The 26,840-nt window shown below is 48.6% G+C and overlaps 1 protein-coding gene and 1 non-coding gene across 7 annotated transcripts in view; both read left to right on the plus strand.

Annotated features, from left to right (window-relative positions):
• The window catches only part of CAMTA1 (calmodulin binding transcription activator 1), an 828,802-nt gene that overhangs the window by 383,300 nt on the left and 418,662 nt on the right, over window positions 1-26,840 (plus strand). For all 6 annotated transcript variants that reach the window (XM_040460083.1, XM_040460077.1, XM_040460058.1 and 3 more), the window contains exon 5: window positions 14,195-14,330. In XM_040460083.1, coding sequence (XP_040316017.1) covers window positions 14,195-14,330 — 136 coding nt within the window. The remainder of the gene's footprint in view (window positions 1-14,194; window positions 14,331-26,840) is intronic.
• Window positions 7,567-7,673, plus strand: LOC121027856 (U6 spliceosomal RNA). The gene has a single exon (XR_005788944.1). It is a non-coding gene; the product is annotated as a U6 spliceosomal RNA (small nuclear RNA).

Below are 26,840 nucleotides of genomic sequence, written 5' to 3' on the forward strand. Positions count from 1 at the left end.
ACAGGGGGCCAGCCGGCTGGGTGGGGAGGGTCTCAGGCCTCATGGGCCCCCGGCAGTCATCACGCATTCAGCTGACGCAAGGGCAGTGTGCAGTTTCCGGTCAGGGTCAGCGGTGTGACTGCTGAGTGATGAGATGGGTCGGGGAGGCAGTGGTGGCTCCCCTCCGAATCTGACAGACCAGGGGCTGGCTAGGTCTTCAGCTGGCAGCTCTGTGACCTGGAGGCTTTTGTCACCTCTCAGATGTGGTCTCTTCCTCTGCAAAATGGGAAGCTAATGGCAGCTACCCGACAGGGCTGTGTGGGTGAAAGGAGCTGCTTCTGTAGCTCAAACAGACCAGCAGGACCCCTGCCCTCACGGAGGCTCCGGGAGCAGGGGCAGCTCAGCCTGCCAGGGGTCATAGTGGCTGACACACAGGGTGCTGGCAGAAGGTGTGTTCGGGCCGGCACTGTGAGGAGACAACTCCCCCGTGGTGGTTGGCCCCGCAGACGGAGCAGGGCCCGTTGAAGTCCTCTGGGTCTCAGTGCTGTTTCCCTTGGCCCCCGCCTGCCGGCCAAAGTTGACCTGCACCTGTAGGGATGGTCTCCTCAGTTCTTTTTGTGGCGTCTGAGCCAGGGCACCTGGGACCCCGGTCCCTGGTCGCACCCGTGCTGGACGGTGCGGTTAGCCTGGGCAGGGCTGGCCCTGGGCTCCCCGGTTATTCCTGCCCGGCTCCCACTGGCGGGAGAAACCAGCCTTCACCCCGGCCATTCTGTTTGCTTTGGAGCCAGAAACATGATTTACTCTAGAGAGCATTTTTGTGTTTTCTACCAAAGATTAAAAAAAAAAAAAAGTTACTAGACAAAACAATTCTATTTTAATGCACAGCGTTTCTGTCTTGGGTTCTTTTCTGTAGAACACTTGTCTGTTATTAGTTTGTTTATTGATGGATTCCCTTGCTAGACTATAAGCTCCCTGAGGACCAGGACACGCCTGTCAGTGGATCCTGAGAGCTGACAGCAGTGCCTGGCAGGAGGGAGCCCCAGGAAGTGTGTGGAGAGCAGGAGAGACCAGTGTTTACAGTGACCTCTTTGGATGTCCCTGGAAGGTGGCCCTGCCTGGTGTTTACACAGCTCCCCCTTGGCGGATCTTCTGTCTGCCCATCTTTCTCTTAATAGTTATGGATTATGGAAAAGAAGAACAAAGCCCATTAAGAGGTTCCCCTACATTTGATTTGAGGAAGTTTTCATCAGAACGGCTCCATTTATTGGCCTTTAGCGTACAGCCTTATTCCCTTCTCACAAAATGAATATTGCCTTGTCTCCTTGAGAAAAATTGATTTCACCCAGGAAGGAGAAGAGCAAACTCCCTCCTCCTGCTTTTCTTCTTTTTTTTTTTCCTCCCACCGAGACAGAATTTATCTCCTAGGTAGGTGGGGGGAAAAACAGGAATAATTGGACCAGAAGCTAATTCCCAGAGATTCATTGTCTCGAACGCTCCCACCAGAATGTGGGACGCTTGCCTTGAATTGCATGCTAATGATAAATGACAACTCTAACAGACCGTCACATTGAGATGTTTAGTCCTTCCTGCTAGGAGGTGACACATTAATTTTCTCTCAGATTTACATTGGATTATTAATAAAATATCGGTGTTGGAATGTGACAAGTGAGGGTCTGTAGAAGTGCCAGGCTCTATTTAGGGGCACGGATTTTAGCCAAATGAGATGTCAGTGGGGTCAAACATGACCCAGATGCCGGTGGCATTTGAGCGATAGTCTTTTTGCTTCACTGGGCTCAGGCTCCCGTAACCTGGACTGCACCGGGTAGCAGGATGGAAGGTTCTCTTTCCTTCCAGCAGTGTTGAACCCAAAGAAAGGTGACTCCGTATGTTCTGTCTTCCCTTTATCTTCTGCTTCGTCATTGACCCAACACTTCAAGTGTAAGTGGTGCTTTCTGTGTGTTTTCAAGACAAAGGAGAAGACTTCCTTTGTTCTAGCCACTGAGTTCCTTGATTAACTCACTCGTTTGATGGAGCATTTACAGAGCGTTCACTCTTTACATGTCGCTGTGGCAGGTGGAGAAGGTAGAGGGCGGTCCGGGTGAGCCTGGCACACCAAGGCCAAGTGACCACCCTGCTTCTCTGCTCAGAGCCCTTTCGTCGCTTCCCGTCCCTGCGAAGGTGAAGTTCAGAATTCTCAGAGGGGGTGGGGGCTGGGGTTTGGGGCACCTCTCCGCCAACTGCCCCAACCTAGACGAAGCCTCCCTGCTGTTTCTTCGCTGTTTGCTGCGGCTGCATTGATGGAGTTACTTTATGTTGTCTCATGCCTCGTGCCACGCTTGTGTGACCGTCCAGGCTCCTCACTTCTTCGTTGCCATTGATGCCGTCCTACTACGTGCTTCATTTGTGTCTTTCATTCCCACTTAGAGCAAAATCCATGCTCCCTCGACCCAGGCCTGCCAGGCTCTTGGGCCTCACCCCCTGCCTGCGCCCCCACCTACTCTCTGCCTGCCGGTATGCTTCTCGGGCCACTGACCTTGCTGCTGTCACTTTCCCGGGAGCCTTCCTGGCTGAGCCCTGGCCTTTGCCTACGCTTCTGTTCAGATGCCACGTCTGGGAGAGAGGTCTCCGGGCTGGCCTGTCCCACATCACAGCCAGCTGTTACAGGACGTGCTCGCATGTCGCCTCCTGTCCCGCCCACCGGAGTGTGGTCTTCTGAAGCCCCCAAGTGCCTCCTTCTACCTCCCCGACCGGACAGCAGGCCTTACACAGGCAGCGCTTTGGACGCTTCTGTTCACAACAGCACCTACAGCGCCTTGCACCAATGCTTGGCCCGTAATAGCTGCTCAATAAATATTAATTGAATAAATCACTGAATGTCATAATGGAATTTCAAGCCGAGTGCCCTGGGAGCTCTAGGAAGGGAGCCATTAATGAGTCCCTGCAGACTTGCTGGGTAGTGATTCCTGGTCATATGGGCTGTATCTTCTCGGTGACCGCCAGCCTCAGCTGATACGAACAAACCTATGGTTAGGAGGCTGCATTTATTGAATTGGCTTCTGCCTCCGAGTTCTGGCAGCCTGAGCTGTCCCTCACCCTGCTTTCAGACCCCCACAGAGGCGTCCTGGCCTGTGGACATGACAGTCCGGTGCCCATCCCCCGAGGTTGCCCTGGCCTGGCCCGTCCTTGGGTTTGGGGGGCCTGCCGGAGACGGGTGGCACCCAGTACTCACTGCTGGGCAGTGCTGGTGCTGTTTCCGCCTTTATTCCGGAGAAGCACCCTCAAACGGAGGCCCTGGGGGTCTGCTCCTGTAGAACAGCACCAGCAGGTGCTGGCACTGACGCCCCGTGGCGGACGGGGGCTTCTGGGCACACAAATCTACCCAATCGTTTGTTTCTTGATAAGAAAGCCTCTTTTACGATTTTTCAATTTGCCCTTATTTTAATGAAAAGAAGCTGGGGTTGGACCGCCCAAGAAGGAGCTAATCAAATAAAGCAAATTGGTGTTACCTTCTCCCGGTCCCTATTATTTCTATGGCTCCAGCTGGAATTTATTATGAAAAGCAATTGGTTTTCATATCTGGCAGATAGCAGCCTGGGCCGGGCCTGACAGCCCTTTCTTCCCTATCATTCCATAAATGGCTTGCAGTGGCCAGGCTTGGGGGGGGGTACGGAGGAGGGGAGGACACGGAGTGCTCCCCACCAGCTTTCCTGCTCCTCGTCCCCCAAATCGTGCAGACCCTATAAACAAGTCAGAAGAAAACACCAGATTGAAAGTTAATAAAGCAGCTCCTGTCCGTGAGATTTGGGCTGTCGCCGTGGCTTCTCGGGGTTCCGTTTGGCATCCTATCAACCTTGCTGTGCTCCAGCCATCAATTACCACTCTCGCTGGGTCTGTGTGCAAGGGAGATAAGCAGGGGAGACATTCCTTTTCCAGATTCCTTTCCTCTCCTTGCAATAAAAGGAAGGGCTAAAGGAACATTTTAAATCAGGCTCAAATGATCCTCCCTTTATATGAAATGTTCTGCTGTGAGAGGAAACGTGGGCTCTGAAAGTGCCCTGGGTTGCTCCTAGAGAAGGAGAGAGGGTACACTGGGGCATGTGCCAGGGATTTGTAGCAAAATGCCAGGAAGGGGGGACAGTGGGCTGGTTCACTGGTTCTGTCCTTACCAGCTGTGTGACCTTGGGAAAGTTAATTCCCTTCTCTGTGTACTTCTCATTTGTAAGATGACGACAACAGTATTCACCTATTACTATAGTTGTTGTGGGATTAAAATGAGAAGTGGGAGGGAAGGGCTTTGCCTGTGTCTGACATTCGAAAATGCCAGAGAGGTGGCCACTCTCGTCATAGCAGTTGTTGTCATGCTTATTATGGGCATTTTGAACTAGGCCATGCACTTCTTTTTTTTTTTTTTTTTTAAATAATTTTTTAAAACGTTTATTTATTTTTGAGACAGAGGGAGACAGAGCGCGAGTGGGGAAGGGACAGAGAGAGAGGGAGACACAGAATCCGAAACAGGCTCCAGGCTCTGAGCTGTCAGCACAGAGCCCAACGTGGGGCTCGAACCCATGAACCGTGGGATCGTGACCCGAGCCGACGTTGGATACTCAACTGACTGAGCCACCCAGGGGCCCCTAGGCCACACACTTCTAATGGTGCATTTCAATCAGGTCATTCTGTGTTGGAAAGATCAGAAGGAAAGTTGTGGGTACGCGTGTGTAAGCGGCAGTGAAGAGTGGTGTTTCTCTTTTCTTAGCTGCCCACTGGAATGGAGATTCCACACTGGCCTCGGGAACAGCATTCCTGCTCTAGGACACTACACGTTGTGCCTTGTCACAGGAGCCCGTTTCACATTTGGGGTCAGGTTTGGAGGCCATTGGAACTGCACGAATTGCATTTCCCTCCACCTGGGCCCTTCTCTGTGCCTCCTGGTGTGAGGGTTGGGACCAAGGGCAATGAATAGAAGGGGAGGAGAAAGGGGGAACCTACCCAGGTTTGGGTTCTAGCTGCAAAAAGGGACTCTCTGGAGATGCTCACTGTTTAGAAGCCATTCAGACACTGCTTATGGAGTCTTACTGGGAATGAGGACATCATCCATTCTCTTCTCCAAGGGAAGCCACAGGGACATATTGTATGACTTCAGTGGGACAGTAGACAGTCAGCCAGAACAGAGCTGACAGCACAAAGTCAGCTGCCACTAGGCCAGGCCAGAAAGGGGCTGACGAGAGACCTGAGGAAGCCCATGGATGCTGGGGTAGTGGGCTGGTTCTCAGTTGTCTGCATGGAATTTCAGGTGGCTGTCAAGGTCCTGGAAGTGATCTGTTAGTGATAGCGGAAGGGAGGGTTCTAGGAGGAAGGGCCATGGACCTGAGCTGTTTAGGGGACACTGATTTCTAAAGTTAGACTCAAGCACTGGAAAGAGTATCTAGACCATTCCTTTTGTAGGATTAACCTAGCGTTGGCTGCAGCCCCCTGTGGCTCCATAAATTCCTCTTTAATATCCACACACGAAACCTCTCAAGAACATATCCCCCCTCTGATCTTCATTTACTGATTGTCTTCAATGTACCTAATTTGAAAAATGTTTTTTGCCTTAAAGTGGCGGATGAGTATGTGTGCCTCAGTGCTTACAGACAGACAGCCTCTCCCCTGGGTGAATTTTCCAGCTGCACCCTACAACGTGCCATTTCATTACACCCTAAATCCCTCCATCATTGTCCCTGGCAGAGGCCCCTACAAAAAGGGGCCACATTTGTTATCGTTATTAATCATGAAGAACACATATTACGTGGTGGGTGGCATGCCAGGCACCTCTCATACATTATGTCTGCTACAACAGAGGGATCAAGTAATTTGTTCAAGGTCACACAGCTCATAAGGAGTTGAGCCAAGCTTTAAGATGTAACCTAGAGCTCACTTCAAATCCCATGATCATCTTTTTTTTTTTTTTAACTTCCTATTATGGAAAATTTCAAACATCTACAAATATAGACAGGCTAGTGCAATAAACTCCTATATACTTATCATCCACTTTCAACTGTAGTCAACACATGGCCAGTCTTGTTTCATTCACGTTTCCTCCTCCCACCACACACATTGTCATGAAGCATATTGTAGACACTATACAATTTCATCAGTAAATGTTTTAGTATATATCTCTAAAATATAAGGTCTCTTTTTAAAAACATACTCCTGCACTACAATTATCACTTAAAAATTAATAATTCTAGATATTGTTAAACATCCCATCACTGTTCCAGTTGTTTCACAAACGCTGTAATTTTTTTTTGTTTTTTACAGATTGTGACTGGTTGACACATCTCTTGTCTCTTTTAATCTATATATTCCTACTCTAGCATTCTCTTACTCTCTTTTTCACTGAATTCATTGAAGAATCCAGGTCATCTATCTGCCCTGTGGTTTCCCACAGTCTGGATTTTGCTGACAGCATCCCCATGGTTCCCTTTACCATGTTCTTCTGTCCTCCGTGGACCTTATAAAGTGGTAGATCAGGAGGTCTGAATAATTTTAAATTCCTTTTTAAAAAACTTTTTTTTTTTCCCCTACAGCAAAGTATTCTTCTATCAGGGACACATTCTATCTGGTTGTTTCTCTTTTGTGATGTCAGTCATTAATTGATGATTCATTAATTGTTAGGGCTTGCAAAATGGTGATGTTTTAATTCTCTCACTTCTTCATTTATTGGCGGGAATACTTTTATAGAGAAAGTCCTCTCTTTTGCAATTTGCTAACTCAAAGGAACAGTTTATACAGGAAAGGTAAGATAAATGCCTGATTCTTCATCCTTATACTTCTTCAGTTTTCAAAATAATGTATTAGGTCAGGAGCCTCCTCCAACAATGATCAATTAGTTTTTTGTTTGTGTGCTTTAGGTTCATTATGAACTCATGGATTTAAACATATTTAACGTTTTTTAAGTCAAAGCAGTTGCTATTCTTATTGATGGTTAAATTGGCCCATTTTTGGTCAGTAGGAGCTTCTTCAAGTTGATTCCCAAGTCTTTTTTTTTTTTTTTTTTTTTTTTTTTTTTTTTTTTTTTAAGTAGGCTTCACACCTAGTGTGGAGCCCAACAGGGGGCTTGAACTCACAACTGTGAGATCAAGACCTGAGCTGAGATCAAGAGTCCGACACTTAACTGACTGAGCCACCCAGGCCCCCTGCCCCCACCCCTGTGTCCTTTTTATATGATTTAAAATCTTTGACACAGCTCACATCATACTTCATGGTGAAACTGGTTGTTTTCCTCCTAAGATGAGAAGCAAGACAGGGTTGTTTATTCTCACCATTTCTATTCAACATTGTACTGGAGGTTCTAGCCAGTGCAATAAGGGAAGAAAAAGAAAAGGCATCTAGAATGGAAAGGAGGAAGCAAAACTCTATTCATAGGTGACTTGATTATAAATGTAAAAGATCCTAAATCTACAAAACAAATTTTACTAGAACTATTACACAAATTTATCATGGTCACAGAATACAGGATCAGCGTACAAAAATCAACTGTGTATCTATATGTAAGTGGAAATGTGTAAATGAGCAATCTAAAAATGAAATTTAAAGTAAACAATTCCAGTGCTCACTTTGGCAGCACATATACTAAAATGGGAATGATACAGAGAAGATCAGCATGGCCCCTATGCAAGGATGACACACAAATTCGTGAAGCGTTACATATTTAAACAAACAAAAACATTAAGCAGTTCCATTTACAGTAGCATCAAAAAGGATAAAGGACTTAGATAATTTAATTTATAAAGTGTGAAACCTGTACTATGAAGTCTTACTGAGAGAAATTAAAGATTTATATAAACGGAGAAGCACTCCATGTTCTGTGATTGGAAGTGATTAGAAGACTTGATATTGTTAAGATGGCAGTTCTTTCCAAATATATTTTTAGACTCACTGCAACCTCTATCAAAATCCCAGCAGGCGGGGCGCCTGGGTGGCGCAGTCGGTTAAGCGTCCGACTTCAGCCAGGTCACGATCTCGCGGTCCGTGAGTTCGAGCCCCGCGTCAGGCTGATGGCTCAGAGCCTGGAGCCTGTTTCCGATTCTGTGTCTCCCTCTCTCTCTGCCCCTCCTCCGTTCATGCTCTGTCTCTCTCTGTCCCAAAAATAAATAAACGTTGAAAAAAAAATTAAAAAAAAAATCCCAGCAGGCATTTTTATTGTTGTTCTTGTTGTTGGTATTGCAGAAATTGTCAAACTTACCTTAGAAGTTTTTATAGGAATACAAAGGACCTCGAATAGACAAGACAGTTTTGGAAAATAAGAGCAAAGTTGGAAGACATATAGTTCCTGACTTCAGAATTTACTACAGAGCTGTAGCAATCAAGACAGTATAGTATTGGCCTAAGGACAGAAAACAGAGAAAAATATGAAGTCCAGAAATAAAGTCTTATGTTTATGGTCAATTTATTTTAATCAAACATGCAAGCATACTTCAATGGGGAAAAGGATAGCCTTTTTTAAATGCAACAACAACAAACAAACAAACAAACAAACAAAAATAGTGCTGGGACAATTGGATATCCATGTGCCAAAAATCAACTTAGGCCCTTACCTCACACCATACACAAAAGCTAACTTAAAATGCACCGTAGACTTAAATGTGAAAGCTGAGACTGTGAAGCTCAGAAGAAAACACAAGAAAATATTTCTGTGACCTCAGGTTAGGTGAAAAATAATCCTAGATATGATACTGAAAGCATGATTCATAAAAGAAAAAAATTGATAAATTGGGACTTTACCAAAATTAAAACCTTTTGCTCTTTAAAAGAAACCCATAAAGAAAAGGAAAGCCATGGGCCAAGAGAAAACATTTGCAAATCCATTATCTGATAAAAGACTTCTATCCAGATTTTATCGAAATAGCTCTTACAACTCAAAAAGAAGAACACAACTCAATTAAAAATGGGCAAAAGATTCAAATAGACATTTCACCAAAGAACTTATATGAATGGCTAATGAGGACATGAAAAGATGCTCAATGTCATTAATCAATAGGGAGATGCAAATTAAAATGCTGCCACACACCCAGTAGGATGGCCATAATCCAAGAGATGAGACAATGCCAAATGCTGGAAAGGATGTGATGTTGGAACTCTCGTTCATTTCTAGTCAGAAAGCAAAATGGTGCTGCCACGTTGGAGAACATGCTGCCAGTTTTATGTTTATGTTCTCTGTTGTACCTGTCTTTCACCTGTTGTTGCTGCGTTTTTAATCATGCTTAGGAAGTTTTCTCCACTTTCAGGTTATAGAGAAATTCACCTATGTTTTCTCCTATAGTAGTGTGTGATTTTATTTACAACATTTAAATCTCAGGTCCATTTGGAATTCATTCTGCTCTACAGTGTGGGGAATAGATCCAATTTTATCTTTTTCCATATGCCAGTATCACTTATTAAAAAGTCAGTCCCCTTCCTCCACTGATTTGTGATGTCTCCTTTAGAGCATATTAATTTGTGGGGTGCCTGGGTGGCTCAGTTGGTTAAGTGTCCGACTTCGACTCAGGTCATGATCTCACGGTTTTGTGTTCGAGCCCCACGTTGGGCTCTGTGCTGACAGCTTGGAGCCTGGAGCCTGCTTCAGATTCTGTGTCTCCCTCTCTCTCTGCCCCTCCCCTGCTCATGCTCTGTGTCTCTCTGTCTCTCAATAATAAATAAATATTAAAAAAAATTATAAAGTATATTAATTTGCATGTGGAAGTGGGAATATTTCTGGATTTTCTCTTCTGTTCCCTTGGTCTTTCTATGTATTCACATGTCAATTCCATACTTCTTTAAATATAGAGGTTTTATAGAATGTGTTAATAACCTGTAGGGCTAGCCTCTACACTTTGGTTCTCTTTATTAAAGTTTTTCTGGCTATCACTGGTGTTTTTTCCTTCCTCATAAATTTTGTAATAAGATTCTCTAGATCCAGAAAAAAAAAAAAAAACCCTAATGGGATTCTTGTTGTCATTACATTTTGTTTATAGATTAATTTTTGGAAGACTGACATTTTTATGATTTTTGCTTTTCCTAATCAAGAACATGTTATGTTTTTGCATTTACTGAAACCTATTTTGTCCTTTAGATTTTTATAGTTTTTCTCCTTGTGTTTTGGGAATGTCTTATTAAATTTATGCCTAAGTATTTAGTTTTCTTTTTTCTTGATAGCATTTACTGTATGATGTAAGACATACAGTATATATATGAAGAAGTCACCCATCATTCCTTCTGTCTCATTTGTGTGTGGGTGCAGTGTGTGAGTGTGTGTATATCACACACACACGCAGACCGCACACACACACACACACACAAACTATTGATTATGTATCTTAACTTTATACCTGCTGGTTTACTTTTGTAATTTTCAGTAGCTTTTCCATTGATCCCATGATCTTTTCACCATATTGCATGAGTGTTACTGGTTTTGCCAGCCATTCGTGTCTCAGATAAAAAGGTTATTTGGCTAGAAGCCTCCCTCTAGAAGCATCCCTAATGCTCACGGTTTTTTCTTGATATTTCTCTGGCTGCTGCCTTGGAGGTCTCGGATTGTTTCCCTGAGGATCTCTTAGATGGTCAGCTTCAGTCGGGTTCCCCCAGGGGACCCTGAGATAGATAGACTCCAGTACAGCTTATTTGAGAGGCAGTCCTGGAAAGCGCCAGGAGGGGGCATGAAGGTGAGAGAGGAAGGGGAGGAATACAAATAAAGGGCTCATGGGTGCGTCTGGGTGGCTCAGTTGGTTAAGCTTCAGACTCTTGGTTTCAGATCAGGTCAGGATCTCACTGTTCATGAGTTCGAGCCCCACATCAGGCTGTATGCTGACAGCATGAGCCTGCTTGGGATTCTCTCTGCCCCCTCTCTGCCCCTCTCCTGCTTGGTCACTCTCTCTCTCTCAAAATAAATAAATACATTTTTTTTTTAATTAAAAAAATCCCACAACAAATAGAGGGCTCTTGTCCAGCACGTCTCCATCTGGGCAACTGGCACTTAGGCTCTAGAAGATCATATAGAACACCCAGAGTCATCCTGAGTGTGGGGTAAGGAGGCCTGGGATTGCCTCAGAGATATCCCAGTTGTGGAGTGAGGGGGCCAGGACTTCATCCACCAAATCCCCACCCCCTGGGTGAGGCGTGCTTTCAGGGTGTTAAATCACCCAGTCAGGGGAGCAAACCAGGACTGGCCCCACCCACAATCTATGCTAAACCAGTAGACTTGGGGGAGATACTGGAGTCACCCTGAGTCCGAGTGAATCCTGCTCAGACACTCTGTGGCTACAAGGGGCTTGGTTTTCTCATCTGTTGGGAGTGATGATCTTACCTCATCATGTTGTGGTGAGAATGCAAACAGCCTGGATAAAGGCACAGATACAGGTGTAGCTATGGATGTCGACGTAGGTGCCGATGTCAACATCGATACACACGTGTGGTTGCAGATGTAGATAGAGATGCAGACAGACATGGACGCAGGTACAGGTGTAGACCTACAGACAGAGACACAGGTGTAGACACAGGTGCAGACACGCACGTGGCCTGCTCCTCCCACACCAGACACTGACTGGGACTTGGTGGGATCGTTAAGTGGAAGGACTTCCGTCCCTCTTACCTGACTCTGTTGCCACTGCCGTCTGTCCTCAGCTCCATTTCCATTTCCCTGCTCTTCTCAGGCGGGGTGCTGCCTTTATGCTGCTGTGAGATGTAGTAAAGCCCTCCCCCAGCTGGACCCCTCTTGTGGGGCCTAGTCCACCCATCCCTCCTTCCCTGGACGCCTTCCCACCAGCTCCGACTTGTTCTTGATTATATTCTGGGTTGGCAGCTCATTTTCTTCACGTTGTGGGGCCCCTCTGCGGTCTGTGTTTCTCTTTGCCATTCTTAGGACCCGAGAACTATGGAGGGAGGGACCTACCCCCATCACACAGAGCAGAAGCAAGTTCTAATACAATCAGACTGCTGGATTAAACACCATTAGGTTGCTCATTATTGCAAGTTAAAATGACGACTCCATTTATTAAGGCCATTTAAGTTGGCCACTTGGGCTCCCTGCGGGATTATGTCCAGCTCAAAGTGTCAGATGACAGGGCCATTCTCACATTCTCAGAATGCAAAGGGCAGGTCACCGGGGGAAGATGGGTTTCCTAAGGTGGGAACAGTTGTGGTTCTGACTGTGGACGTGACAGTATTCTGGGACGTTCACTCTCTTTGGGTCGTACCAGTCACGATCTGAGGACAGTTGGCCTGAACACTCTGCTGAGGTTTGCCGATCATGTTTAGAAAGAGTGGGGCTGTGGAGCAGCTCTGCGTGTAGCTGTCTTGGCTCACGAGAAGCTGGACTGGATTAATGTTGTGTCTTCCTCAGCAGATGGGGTTCCTTGCACGCTCCCGTGGATGTCTTCATTCCTGCGTGGAGGGGGCGGGACAAATGCAGAACCGTCTATTTGATCAGATGTGTTCCTTCGCTTATTCCTGAGGCACCGGCCCTGAGCATAGTAGTTGGACTTTGGGGCCCTTCCAATGGTTTGGGTACCATGAGCAGGGCCGGAGTGGAGAGAGGCAGGCCCAGGTGGCCCCATATTCCAGCCTCCCTGCTATCTAGAAATGGATGAATACTGTAAGGTTTTCAGTGCGGACTCGTAAGTGCGAGACAAACGGTCAGGTGACAGCATTGTGACAAGCCTGTGAAGCTATTTCCCAATTGTTTTAGTCGGCCACACTCAGGGAGGAAACCAGCACTGACATAAACCAATTGCACCATGATCGGCAAACAATGAAGTGTTGGGAGTCGCTGTTGAAAGTCTATAATTTCCAATGGAATTGCTGTTCAGCCAGCTCGCTGCTGAATGACACAGCCCGTCTGGGTGGGAACTACAGTTAGCCTCTGTCACCCTGGCGTGACTCCCACCCCCTGCCCGAGACAATGTAGTAAGACGTCACTAGCCAGTGTTCTGTGCCTGACGGTGAAATGGCCCCTTGTTGGGGGAGGAGGAAGGAAAGACTGGGATACAGGCTCCTGCCCCAGGCCACAAGGAACCACTGTCGCAAAGACACAGACGCCCACTTGCATTGGAAGAAACCACCTCCTTTGCCTTGTATGTGTAAGGAGCTCTCACGCCAAGGCTAGGAGTGAGATATGCCTGTGCTGGTCTGGCGGACACATAGACTCATTTGTGACCTTCCTGTGCTGAGGTCTCAGCCGGGGGTAGCATGGCCATGGGGAGCGAGTGATGTACTCTTTGCTTTCAGGGGGAGCCTCAGTCTTCCTTGAAGGTTGAATCTGCCCACACCTGCCGCTGCTTCGCTCTGGAAGCGGCTTGCCACAGCACACGCTGCCGGAGGAATTCAGTTGTTTCTCTCCTTGGCGTTTCCAAACCAAAGCGTGTGCCCTCTGTAGCCGCGGAGGTGCGCGTGAACATCCTCTGCTCTCTTCGGTTGGTTCGTGACTTCTTTTAGGACGATTCACGGTTCTTTTCTGTTTGTTCTTTTGGAATGGCACAAGAGTGGCCATCGCCTCTCAGCGTTTAGCGAGCGGGAAGCCAACGATTTTCCTAAGGTACGGTGGTCGTGGACCGAATAGACAAATTTACCTGATAGGGCTGAGCCTTCTGACAGCCGAAGCCCAAATGTGAAAGAATCAGGTACTTAGCTGGCTTCAGAAGAAGCACTATAGATGTTCCCCTGAATCTTGCAGTGATCTAAACGCGCGCAATGAATCAAGAGCGTTTGGCCTGGGCGACTAGTTCTTCCATTGGTCTGTTCTTAACATAGTCATCTAGCGTCTGCGTTAAACTTATTTATTTCCTAATGCTGGGTGATGGATTAAAAGATGTGTAGAAAATCTTTCTACAAGAGATAAGATATTGCAGTCTGCCACGACACCCCCGGCTCTTTTTGCTTTCTCTCGCTGTTTTTCTACTTTCCAGCACGGAGCTCAGGCCCCCACGTCGTATATCTTGATTAGATGGTGGATATTACGAAGGGGATGTTTTTTAAGCCTATCATTGACACATTTAATTCATTAGGTACCAAATCCACAAGCAAATTTTGGCTGGCCATAAAACATGGTTAATCCAGGGAGCTGCAATAAAAGGTGAAAAATTATGTTCCGGCAAATGTGGAATATTGCTTTTCTGTAGAGACTTTTCCTGGTCCACGATATCTTTCTTCATAAATTTTTCTTCTGCTTGGTTCTCTTGGTAACTTAACCATTTGTTGTTTCCAGACCACAGAATGGCTCAATGATCCTCTACAACAGGAAGAAGGTGAAATACAGGAAGGATGGGTATTGCTGGAAAAAGAGGAAAGACGGGAAAACGACCAGAGAGGACCACATGAAACTCAAGGTCCAGGGAGTGGAGGTAAAGGGCAGAAAGGCTCTCTTGTTCCACAGATGTTGTTTCTGGGCTGCAATGACACGGGATCGCTTTGGAGTAATTTGCTGCCAGTCACCTCTGTCAAAAGCATTTCTGTTTGCCAAGCCCCCCCCCCGTTGGCTGTTTTGTTTGTTTTTTCTTCCTTCTTACCCAATAGCCTCCGTTCAAGTTTTCCGTAAAGCCAGGTTTAACTAAAGCAGTCCTGTTTCTTGGGAGTCCTTGGTGCATAGACTGGGATTTGCAAGGTTCCTGCAGAACCCTGTGTTGTATCTATCACGGAGAAGGCTGCAGGTGCATTGAGAGTGTGCAGGTGTGAGGGAAGAAGGAGCCGCGTGAAGTGTCTCCCCGTCCAGGTGGCCTGGACCTGCCTTTGCTGAGTGGGTCCCTTGGGATCTGGTGATCTCCAACCAGAGCCTGGCTTTACTCCCTCTGCTGGCAGCCTCTTCCATTTCCTTCTGGGCATTTCAACCTCAGAGAGCTCGGAGGTGTTAAAGATGAACAGCTGGGGTTCTTGTGGCTGGGGTGGAGGTGGGCGCTGCAGGGCACATCTTGGGATCTGTGCACACTTCGGTTTGGATCCTGGGGGAAGGCAAGGTGCAGTGTGGTGGTTTTGCTATTGTTCTGAGACCACAGGCTCCGACTCTCGGGTGGCCATGGAGACTTTCTCCTGGGGTCCTTTCATTGTTGGAAGGCCTAAGCCGTGTGTCACAGCGGTAGAGGGAGAGGGTATGAATCGTGGTACATTCGTGGCTGCTAGTTAGCGAGCACACACTTCGTTGCATTGCTTGATCCTTGTCAAAGATCTTCCCCGCGAGGATGGTGCGGTCTTGGGTCAGGAGCCGAGAAGGTGGCTTGTGATCCACCTGGCAATTCGCGCGGGTCAAAGAGAGAGATCCTGGAGTCCGCTGGTGTGTTGGGTCCCCTAGCATGCCAGGATTGATCACCTGGACGATAAGCCCTCTTGAGTTCAACGGCTCACACTCCAGGCCGACATTCTCCGTGACACACTTTATCATTATGACTTTTTCTGTATTAATCATGTGCTTTTATGGCTGTTAAAAATAGCATCCGGTGGCTTTTATTATATTACCCCACAGAGAGAGATAACTTCTGTTTTATGTTTTTGTGGTTGTGTTTTTTAAACACCCAATAACAATGCTTTATGATGATGAGCAAAGAAAAGCCCCAATATGAGAAATCCCACTTTTCCTATGTTCTCCTGTGTTCAGTGTTTGCACAGTGTGGCTTAATCAACTCACGAGACATTAAAATGTGGATCGCCCTGAATGCACTCCTATGTACCCTGGTCTAGGACCGACTGGTGATGGGGCCAGCAGATCAGCCCTCGAGGGGCCCGAGGGCACGGGGGCTGGGCCGGGTGGGCAGAAAGCGAGAAGCGTGGTTGCGACCCGCACAGGACTCTTTCCAGGACTACCAGGGTCTGTGGGAACTCACACCCAGAGCTGCAGCAGACGGCCCCTGGGCCTGCAGCTCTCTGGCACAGTTCGTCTTCAATAACACGTAAATCAGGAACTTTGGGTTGTAAGTAGCAGTGGGGTGGAATTCTTCCTCAGCAGCAGCTCAAAAGCCTGGGGCAAAACAAAACAAAACAAAACAAAACAAAACAAAACAAAACAAAACAAAACTCCACAGTGCTCATTTTCTTCCCATGTTATAAATTAGAATTGTCGCTGGATGGAATCAGAATGATTGGTGGTTATTTGTAGACCATATTTGTGTTTGGAGTTCTTTGTGGCTCACGCTTGCAGTCTCGGGTGCAGACACCTGTATGGGGGAGATCGGGACCCTCGGAACGCAAGGGCAGGGAATGGGCCAGACAGCAAGGGGTCTCCGAAACTTGCCGAGCATCAGTGGCGGTGGGGAGTGGGGATGGGAGACGGGCTTAGAGACCCTTGGTCAGCAACACAAGGTGTGTGCTCTCCGGCCCTTGGAGAGTGAGGTCACCCCAGGCAGGCACGTGGTGTGGTGGCCTCTTCCACTCAGCTCGCAGAGTTGTCCCATTGAGTCAGTCACTGAGCACTGACTGCGGCCCTACTCTGTGCAGGGCCCTGTAGTGTCCACAGGGAAAACAGAAGCCCTATTTTCTGCCTCAGAGACTCATGGTCAAATTAAAGAGGTGGACATACCTGAAAGTCACTGGCGGCTGAGAAGAACAGAAGCCTGAGCCTTTAGGACAAGTGTCCAGAGGATCCCAAATGGACTGGGATGACCAGAGAGGCTTCCTAGTGAGGTGGGTGATCAGCCAAGCTCTTGAAGTTGGGTAGGACTGTGTGCGTTACTTACATAGTCTATCTGGACTCCCCCTTTTCACTTAGCGTGGTGGTCTGAGCTCCGTCTCTGTTGACACTTATCCCTCATCCCTTTTAACTGCTCTATAGTTTTCCACTGCAGGAGCATTCGAGCCACGCCCTAGTCAGTGCCTTTTTAGACTCTGTCCAGCTTTTCAGCATCACAGTGCTTTCAGGAGACATGTTCATACAGGTCTGCTTGTACACGTGTGCAGCCCAGGCCTGCCGGAATTGGTGGGTGTGAGGCCTTAGTGTCTTTCATTTTACTGGACATGGTGAAATTGCTCCCAAGTGGCTGTGCCAATTACATGCCCAGCAGCACTGAGAATTCCCATCTCTTCTGTGCCCCCCTGTACACGGATGGATGAAAGACGGTGCCCTGTTCAGTCTGAACGGAGTCTGTCTTAATTGTTTGTGGGGATGAGCACATTCTCATGCGAGCAGGTGTCCTTCGTGATGGATTGTCTACCACAGGGCTTGGTTTTCAAACATCCCCAGAGAAAGACCTCTTTGGCAAGGGCTGCCCTCACCTCACTGCACATTTCCTGCATTTGCCCTGGTCTGGACCAATGGCCAGGAAGCCCAGAGGTCACGCGAGGACAGTGGGCAGGTGGTCCTTTCCAGCCAGGGAATCGCCATGCGGACACACATGTGGCTTTGCATCTCACGGAACTTGGAGCTGTGATTTTCTACCACCTCAGCTGGTTTCCTCAGTTCAAGGGCACGATAAAGATATTTGGGTCTACCGTTTAACATATCACTTGCTCTAAGCCTTCCCTCAGGCCAGGAAAACTGCCAGCCCTGTCCACGGAACCGCTCAGCAGTCCGGCTTCTTTTGTTCTCGGAGGCTGGGGCCCTAGGAACACACGGCAACTCAAAAGCACATTGATTTTCTCAGCCAGGCACAGGATGGGGGCAGCCGCTTTTGAAGCTGACGAGCTGTTAAGTCCACGATTAGTTGTCTTGTCTGTAAGCCACGGAGAAGCCAGCTCGATAAGGTTTCCAGGGACGACAAAGGTTGGCAGGGAGGAAAAAGAAGGTGGTTGTGATGTGATGTCAGCGTTTCAGGAGATGAAATCTTAGCAGGCCCGAGGTTGGCTCTGCACCCCAGGGACATTCGTGCCTGCTTATCTGGAACCTTGATGAGGGTGGGAGCTGTGGGGGTAGGAGACTCCCTGAGAGCAGAGGGGGAGATCTGACCTGTCCCCTGCCTCCAGTATTGCCACACCCCGGGTTAGGTGAGGTGGGTGGAGTCTTTGGGCCAAGCTGGAAGAGTACACGTACTTTTCAAGATCCCAGAGCTGTCCTCTGGTCCCAGAAGCTTATGGTGCTGTCTTCTGCCTGGTGTTCACACCTCTCTCCTGAGAGTGCCGGGTATAGAACCCAGGCCAGCGCTTGGCTGTCTACCCCCCGACTCCTTAGCTGCTAGGGTTCCACAACAGACAGGAGCCACACACACTTAGTATAGCAATGGCCGCTGGCTTATGAATCTCCTCCGTACACACCAGCTACACTATCCCATTCAACCCCCATCGAAACATCTGTCTAAAGTACGTATTATTATCCCCATATCATGGATGAAAAAATCGAGCCTCAGACAGAGTTGCTCCCTCCTCGTAGCCTGCCACAAATCAGTGTGGAGGTGGGACTTGAGCCAAGGTTCCCCTGGTTCTGTGACAAAAGTGTTTGCCCGGACATCAGTTGCTCCTGGGCATTCCTGGGGGGATTTGTGTTTTTTTCAGATCAAGTCAGCACAGACTGTCCATCTGTCAGCCAGCTGTCCGGTGCTTTCTCCCCCATCGTGACAGGTACTGAAGGCGCAGTGACGTGAACATGAACATTCCCTATCTCACAGCAGGACACAAAATCAAGTGTGCTACTCTAACACCAGGTCACCAGGAGTGTGCTGGGAGTCCTTGCGTGGAACCTACGGGAAGCGCACCTGAGGCAACTTGGTCGTAAAGAGGAGACATAAACATGGGGCACGAGGCACCGGTGGGAGCTAGATAGTAACAGGTTGGGGTGGGACATAGCAAGGGGCAGTGACAGGGTCTGTTGAAAAATAGCTAATGTGATTTAAAGCAACAGGTGGCCAGAATTGCGACATGTCAGAATCTCTCCCAGCCCCGTGCAGACCAGATGTTCGCCTCCCGGAGACCAGGCCTTCTCTGCTCTGATCACGAGGCACGCCTCGCCACAGACGTCCTGCCTTTGGAACCAGTGGGTGGCACTGCACAGAGGCCGTTGGCTCAACTGTGGGTAGCATGGACAAAGGCATCCTTCCCCACTGAGCCGGTGCTGTGGTGGACAGGAACCCCCAGCCTGGACCATCTATCTGCCTGGCAGAAATGTCAGTCATCCCCTCTGATTGGAATTTTCGGCAGCGAACAGAAAGTTTAGTTTTGCTGACACGTTTGTACCGTGTCCAAGAAGGAAGAGTTGCTTTGACTTCCCGACGAACTGCCTGGAAGCCGGAAGCCTGTTGTGAGCACAGCAGAGGCGGTAACAAGGTTATGTTTTTGGACTCAGCCTCATTAGAAGTGATGTTCTTTATTTGGACACTTAGGCCACATATTAAAAAGAAAAAAAAAAAAGCACCTCTTTCAGAAGTAGGAATGATATGGTAGTTACCGCATTAGGAATTAACAGGGCATGAGATAACGGGCTGCCTCATGGCGATGCCAGATTGTTCCAGCCCTGCTGGCAGCCTTAAGATAAATAGATATCTCGCTTGCAGCCGATGGAGTATATTTAAAATAGCCAGCCGCAAACATGTATGGAGCCCAGATCAAGTTTGGAAAGCAGCAGCGCAGAGACAAGGAGGAGGTCAGCTGGCTCATGAAACGGCCGAGCAGCTGAAGCTCTCAGGGGGCCAGGCGAGTCGGTGTGTTGCCGCCTTGTGTTTTTGAATAGAATCAATGCTTCTTGCTTTTCGTGGATGATCGTGTGGCTCTGGTGCGTGGACGTGCTGCCTCACTCCGCTCCCCCCCAGGCTCGCCATGCGCCCGCCAGTCTGTACAGTGCGGCGTTTCTGGCTCAGAACCCACGTTCTCCCACATCGACGTTGAGGTCGTGGTAGCCTTGTAACTTCGGAAACTTCCAGGAGCGTCTTCCCTGGCCTCCCCCAGTCGGCAGTAGTCATTCCCTCCCTTTAATTTCTGTACCTTCCTTCAGGAAGCGTTCTCTCTGACTTTCCACTAGCCCTGTCCGGTTCGATAAACACGTATTAAGTATCCAGTATCTTCTAGATGTGAGAAGGTCTGTATCTGGTATCCAGGCACTCGATGGCATATTAAGGGCAGAATAGGGAGAGGCAGGTAGGACACAGCATCGTACTTGAGAAACTTACAGAAACACGTATCAGGTCATTTCAGTGAGGTGTGGTAACCGGTAACCACAGAGGCTTTGGGGGGTTGGAATGGGCTTGTTTCCCCTCCGAGGACAGGGTCTGCACCGGCCACGCAGAGGCTCATGCCATGAGTGGTGGATATGCTGCACGAGCAGCTCCTTTCATGGGTGTCCCCTCATCTGAGCCCCACCCAACCCTGTGGTTCAGTCGTGTGAGTCGGGTGTGTTTATCCCCACGGGGACTCGCCCTCGGCTCTTCGATTTCCAAACCCGCCACCCCCTCTCTTGTGTCCGGCACTGGTGGTTGAGGTGTCCTGGTCTCATGATGCCTCCAGTGGAGCGAGCCAGCCTGTCCGGCGGCACCTTGGAGGATCTCCCCGAGCTCTCTTCTGACTTTTAATCATCTGAGTTTTTGTGCAGCGTTCTGCTGGCATGCTTGCACGTTAAAACTCAATTTCCTGTTACCTGGATGTGTTTTGGTAGAATCAATTCAGGAACTCAAATCCATAGTCTTTCTTTAATTTCTAATTACTTAGCATCCCTGGTGACATGTCCCTACCCAACTCGTATAATTAAATTTTAACTAATAAATAACATTAAACTAGCTATGCTTTGAAATGGCAATAGCCTCTGTTCACCTTCTGCTGAGCTCATGGAGGCCTGGCCACGGTGGTGGTTTTGCTTCTTTTTCTTAAGGCTCTGCCTTCCCTGACCAAAGGCAGTTAGCAACAGCAATGACAACTATGGCATCATTCATCGAACACCTACTGAATACTTGTTCCTGTCCCCATTGCTTTATGGGTGCCATCTTGTCCAATGACTTGGCAACATTCCCATTTAGCAGGCCATGCCATTTTCCTCATTCTTGCAGAAGATGTACTTAATTTTTAGAAGATTAAGAAATATATCTAAGGATGCCCAGCTGGTCTGTAACAGAGTCAACACACTACCCTGGGTCTGTCTGATTGCAAATCCCCAGTTTCCTCGTCGCCATACCACATCGGCTTTCAGAACGCCCGATACTCCGGAGATGTGTGCTTAGACCAGGGAGGTCTAGGAGCACGGGCTTCAAGATGCAGCACGGGGCACCCACGCACGAGTCTCAAGTGAGATGGGGGGATGAGGAAGGTCTTTCGGTACAAGTGGTGGTCCCCTTCCAATCACTGGGCCTCCCTTCTTTATAATCCCAGAGAGTCAAAAGAGCAAGAGCCCCTCCCTGACTGTTCCTCAAGCCCAGGAACCTGGTGCCCTCGGGTCCCCGGGGACTTCAGGAAGAAGACGTGGGGGCCTTTTGCCATCTACTTCAGTAGGTGCGAGTTCGTCCTCCAACACTCTGAATACCTACAGGGCCTGTTGTCACTCCTTGGCTCTCATTTCACCCAGGTCCTGTAGGAGCTTTTTCTATCCCCATGTCAGCCTTAATTGAGAGACAACAAGTTGTGTTTATCCATCCCACTATGAATTGTCAGTTTCTATCCATCCCGAAGCTATAGCTCTCAAGCTTCCAGGACACGTTGACTTTGACACGCGGGGTCCGTGTGTTCACTCTCCCTGTGCAGGGTTGCCAGATTTAGTGCACTCCCATGTAGGTACACACACACACACACACACACACACACACACACGTGCGCGTGCACATAATGTCCTGTGAAATTTGAATGTCAGATAAGCAATACATAACTTTTCAGTACAAGTATGGCCCGTGTAATTATCTGGGACATACTTATGCTGAGGTCTTATTTGCTGCTTGTCTGAAACGCATATTGGGCTGGGCCACCCTCTGACCATCGGAGCAGTTTCCTTGGAGTCTTTGCAGACAGAGATTTGGCTGCTTGGGTATTGGTCTCGTTGAGGACTTGAGGAAGTGAGTTGGTTTATCTCCAGACACATAATCGATGCAGGAACCATAAAAACCAGGAAGGACGCTGGCCACCGCTGAGAAGAGACGGCACTCCTGGCAGTGTGACAGCAAACCCAAGGGCCGCCGGGCCCGGGGACCCTCTTATTCTCTCTGAAAAAAGACTCTGGGGGCCACTTGGACCACTGGCAGCCCAGGCCTTGCCCTTCGAGGCTGCTCCCCCAAGGAAGCAGGACCCTGGCAGTGGTGAAGAGGTGCCAGGAAGATGTTGAAGGAAATGGGTTTGTAGTTTCTGCCTTCCTCACGTCTCTGGTAGATTACAGTCTGTAAGATATTTTGCGATTTCCTTTTTTAAACTTGATTTGAGCCTTATTGAGCTAGAAACTCCCTGTCGAAGGTAGAGCAGCAAGACATCAACTTGGTATGCTGAACTTGTACTTAATTATTATCATAACAGTCCCTTAACATGATTGCAGATTAGCCCACAAGGACATGAATGGGAATTTTAGCATATTCAATTACAATGGAAACTCTTGAACACCACTGTCAAAATTCACCCCAGGGCCTTTCTATTTGGGCCCCAACATACAGCAGGCACAAAGTTAGATGTTACTCAGGGCACATAACCTTGATTTTTGTAAGCATAATTTACAGCCTCATCCAGAAGCTGGGGATGCCTTTTAAGAACGTGATATATATTCCACCCACCTCGGTAAATGACCAGATACAGCTGCTTGGGTTGGGTAAAGAATATCTCTGGCCTTCACTTGACCGAATAGTAAATTATTGATCTTCTCCACATCTTTCAATGCCCTGACATTGCTGGGGAAATTTACTCCTGTCATCTGCAGCTGTGGCCTCTCTCCGTGTGGTGCTCTCCGTGCTCAGAGGGCACGAATCTCCAACCCATCCTAGGACAGTCACGCCTGACCCCTGTGGTTGACACGGGTTAGTCACTGACACAGGGAAGGCGTATGATTTGCAAACTAATGAGGCCCAAGTTTCTGTGTCTGTTTTCCACAGACCAGCAAAAACCACGGGGAAGACAGAGGCGTGACGGAGGGCTTCTGCGCACCCAGTAGGAATGGCAGAGGAAGGCGTCGGTGCATAAAGGCAAGAAGGGAACAGCTCTTCCCACAGCACTAGGGCAGAGACCGCTTTGGCGGTGGGCTGGCTCCGGTCTCCTTGTTTCTTCTGCACACGCGGTGGGGTTCTGGCTGCTAAGCTGCCCTCTGCTTGCCCTTCCTGGATGCAAACCCACACCATAGATGGGAAGCTGGTGATTTCCTGAAAGCACCTTTCTGGCCCTTGTTTTCCTCCAGGACAGGGGGAGTGACCTCCCATTTCCTCTTCGCGCATCTGAATTCCAACACCTTATAATGCTTTCTGCTCTTCAGGACTTGCCTGTACGCTCGTATCTCACTCACGCAAAACCCGGGGGCCACGCAGGCACATACACAGCCATGTTGCCACTTGCTACCTGCAGTGTGGCCCGCTGGTCAGCCCAGTCAACCTCACCTGGGAGCTCACGAGGACGGCACACTCTCAGAACCCAACCCGATCTCCTGAATCAAGATCCGCCTTTTAGGAAGATACTAAAAGTATCGTAGGCACTGGAAGGGATTGACCCTCGCCTTCTCTTTTCTTCCCTTGGTCACTTGGCTGTAGGCTCTTGGGTGTTGTGTTTTTTAATCTTATGTTAAGAAAAATATCCAAAGGAAAATTTCACAAGTTGGTCTGGTAATTTATTACTTGACTCCCAGCACCTTTTGAAAACTTGTAGGTGAAATCTCTGATCAGACGGTTTGAGCCTACCACTCTTTATTCTGCCCTTGGCCATGAAGGAGAGAGAAGAGCGGGTTTCTCTCCGACAGTGGAGCTCGCCAGCGGCGCTGACTGAGCGGCTCCCTCGCCCTCTTCCCTGGGTGGACGAGCCCTGTTCCTGCTTTGTTTGTCTCCACCCAGCAGGGCACTTTCGTCCCCTGCCGAGCCCAGCACTTGGCATGGTACCTGGTGCATATTTGGTGCCCAATAAACATTTTTTGAGTGAATGGATAAGGTGATGGACTTCCACGAAGGGTCAGACAGTAAATAGTTTCAATTTTGCTGGCCAGATGGTCTTGTCACATTGCTGCTGTATGAAAGCAACCGTAGACAATAGTTAAAGAATGGATGTGACTGTGTTCCAGTAAAACTTTATTTACAAAAATAGACTGAGGGCCGGATTTGGACTGGTCGACTCCTGTTCTCGATTATGGCAGCAGGTTCTAGAAGGATCAGGGTGCAATGGGAACCAGTGAGAGATTGATGGGGGATGATTAGGGACTTGCCTCTCACACGTGAGCACTGCCATGTTTTTAGACTTACGTTTGCAGCCTGACAGTGTTCAGGCTCGGCTTATAATTCTGTAAGGAATCAACACTTAAAATTTTCTTTTTTTTTATTTTAGAGAGAGAGAAAGGTAGCATGAGCAGGGGAGAAGGGCAGAGGGAGAGAGAGAGATTCTTAAGCAGGCTCCATGCTCAGCACTGGGCTCTATGCAGGGTTTGCTCCCCTGACCCTCGGGATCATGACCTGAGCCAAAATCTAGAGTTGGACGCTCAACTGACTGAGCCACCCAGGTGCCCCAGGAATTAACACTTCTGTTCATGACACACTGTCACATCAGACAGTGTTGTTCATCACAACGCTGTTCCGGTGGAGTTAGGATGTCTTCTTTCTCTTTCTTTGTAGTGGTAACATGTCCATGTGGCATGGGTTTATTTGTTCTCAGTCTGAAGAAGCTAGGAGATGTCCTTGCAAGGGCAGTTGGGTCCTGTTTCTCCCACAAGCCGAGGACATTGCCCCATAGTGCTGTGGAGAGGGCAGGGCAGGTCCCCAGGATGCACTCTGAGCTCCAGGGATCTGTTCAGGGACAGCAGAGCCAAAGGAATATGACCTTGGTGTGACCGGGTGGGTCAAAGGGTCAGGCTTTCATGGCAGGGGGGAAAGGCTGAACCCCATGCATCTTCGGGCCTGAAGTGCTTTGAAAGTAGCCTGGCCGCGTTTGACGTGACAACATCCCCCTAGAATAGAGGCCGTAGGGAGGGTACAGATGTTATTCGTCCGTGTTTAAGTATTTACATGACAGCACGAGAAACGGGCATTTTCTCTTTCATCTTTGCTGCCACAATTTATGTACAGTTTTATGATGGATGCGAGAGGTAGACATTTATTACAAAAGTGTAAGAGATGTTGACTCTTCATGAATTGATTATTTAGAATTTATTTTATTAAATATTCTAGGTGGCATGTGATAAACTGAACCTCTGCTGGTTTGCAGCTTAATGATTCATGTATCTGCGGCAGTGATAAGGAAATCAAGGACTGCATTTGCCATTTCGGGGGAAGAATGTGGACTATTATTAAATCTGGAATGGGCCTCTCGAGAAGCCCTCCTTAAGGGAGCGCACGTATCAGTAATTTCTTCTCCATACGAGAATCCTAATGTTTCACTTATGGAAACATAAATTCTGAGCAAGTGGCTGTGGTTTTTCCCCTCCCTTTGGCTCCTAATATCCTGTACTCATGGCTGACCAGCTCCTGTTCCTCAGTTACTGTCTAGTGTCCAGAGTCCTTCAGTCTCTGCGTCTTCATCCTCCGATTTCTAGTTCTTCATGCTCTTACAAAGCTCTGCTGAGGTCGATGCATTTCAGCAACTGAGATGCTGGCAGAGACCAGGAGACTGTCCCTTTTGTTTGAAACGTCCTGAAAGATTTGTTGAAGTCTTGGAGGAGACGACGAGTGACTGGGACATCTCAGAAGTCTGATGGAAGTGTGGTCAGCCCATGCAGGGTCTAGGCTGCTGCCCTGAACCCATTCGTGCGGCAAAGCCCGTCTGGTGAGTTGCGTCTGTACTGAGGACAGCGGATGGGAACACCCTGGAGCTGTGCCCATTCTCAGGGGACAAGGAGCCCGGGAAACTTAGCAGGTGTGGCTGTCCTGTCACCTCGGGACAGAGGGCAGGCAGAGCTCCTGGGGGACATCTAATGAGAGTGACAAATCTGCGTGCCTCATGGTGATATTTTGAAGGCATCAGGGTTGTCTGGTAGCTTGAGTTGCAAAATACTCCCTGACTTCTTCCTCTTTCCACAACATTGGATGGGTGGCTAAATGCTGTAGTCTTTACTGTAGGAGTCTGTGGGAAGCTAGGTTGGGGAACCCCAAGACTTCCTGTTTCTGCCCAGGTTCCTTACTCATCCACGCGTGGAGCAGCCCAGTCGCACGCTCAGTCCTTCCATGGTGTGATGCCCCGACACCGATATTGTACTTGAATCCCTCATTTTGTTGCGAACATGGAATTAGACCTACTTGTCGGCATCGTGCCATTTTAGGTTCCATTTCCCCGAAGAATGCACACGGCACTGTTCACAGTTATTCCTCACAAGTGGAACCTGCTTGGCTCTTGTCAGGACAGGGAAGTCCAGGAGGAAGTGAGCTCGCTCCTGAGCTTTCGTTCTTTCGTGGCTCTGAGGTAGTTGTTAGAGTCTACACTGCAGTCCCCACATGCAGGTGGGCATAAGAGCGGCTCCCTCGGCCGGTACAGGGTTGTGTTTGGTTGTTGTGCTCTCATGGAATTCATTGTCCCTTGACGGCCAGCTCTCAGAGCCCCCAGAACAGGCAGTGGGTTTGGACACGCTCCCGTTTTCTTGTTTGCTTGGTCCGCTTCTGTCTCACCAGCACTGAACACGGGAGGGACTCAGTTTCTGTTTGTGGGACGCCTGAACGAGTGTGTGGAGAGCTGGCCCATCAGGGTTTCGAGTGCCTGGTGGCAGGCCGGGTCCCGGGACCCTGGAGCGGAGCCGTGCAAGGCGTGTGTACTCGGACACCTGCCGTGACTGGGGACAGCCCCCTCCTGTGTGCGGAGCCCCCTCGCTTGCCTTTTCCTGGGAGGCAGCTAAGTAAGCCTCATGGAAGCAGCTTCCTTTCCCAATTAATGAA

Source organism: Herpailurus yagouaroundi, unplaced genomic scaffold, assembly GCF_014898765.1.
Source record: "Herpailurus yagouaroundi ecotype Mexico unplaced genomic scaffold, PumYag 77, whole genome shotgun sequence".
In the NCBI taxonomy this organism is placed as follows: Eukaryota; Metazoa; Chordata; class Mammalia; order Carnivora; family Felidae; genus Herpailurus; species Herpailurus yagouaroundi.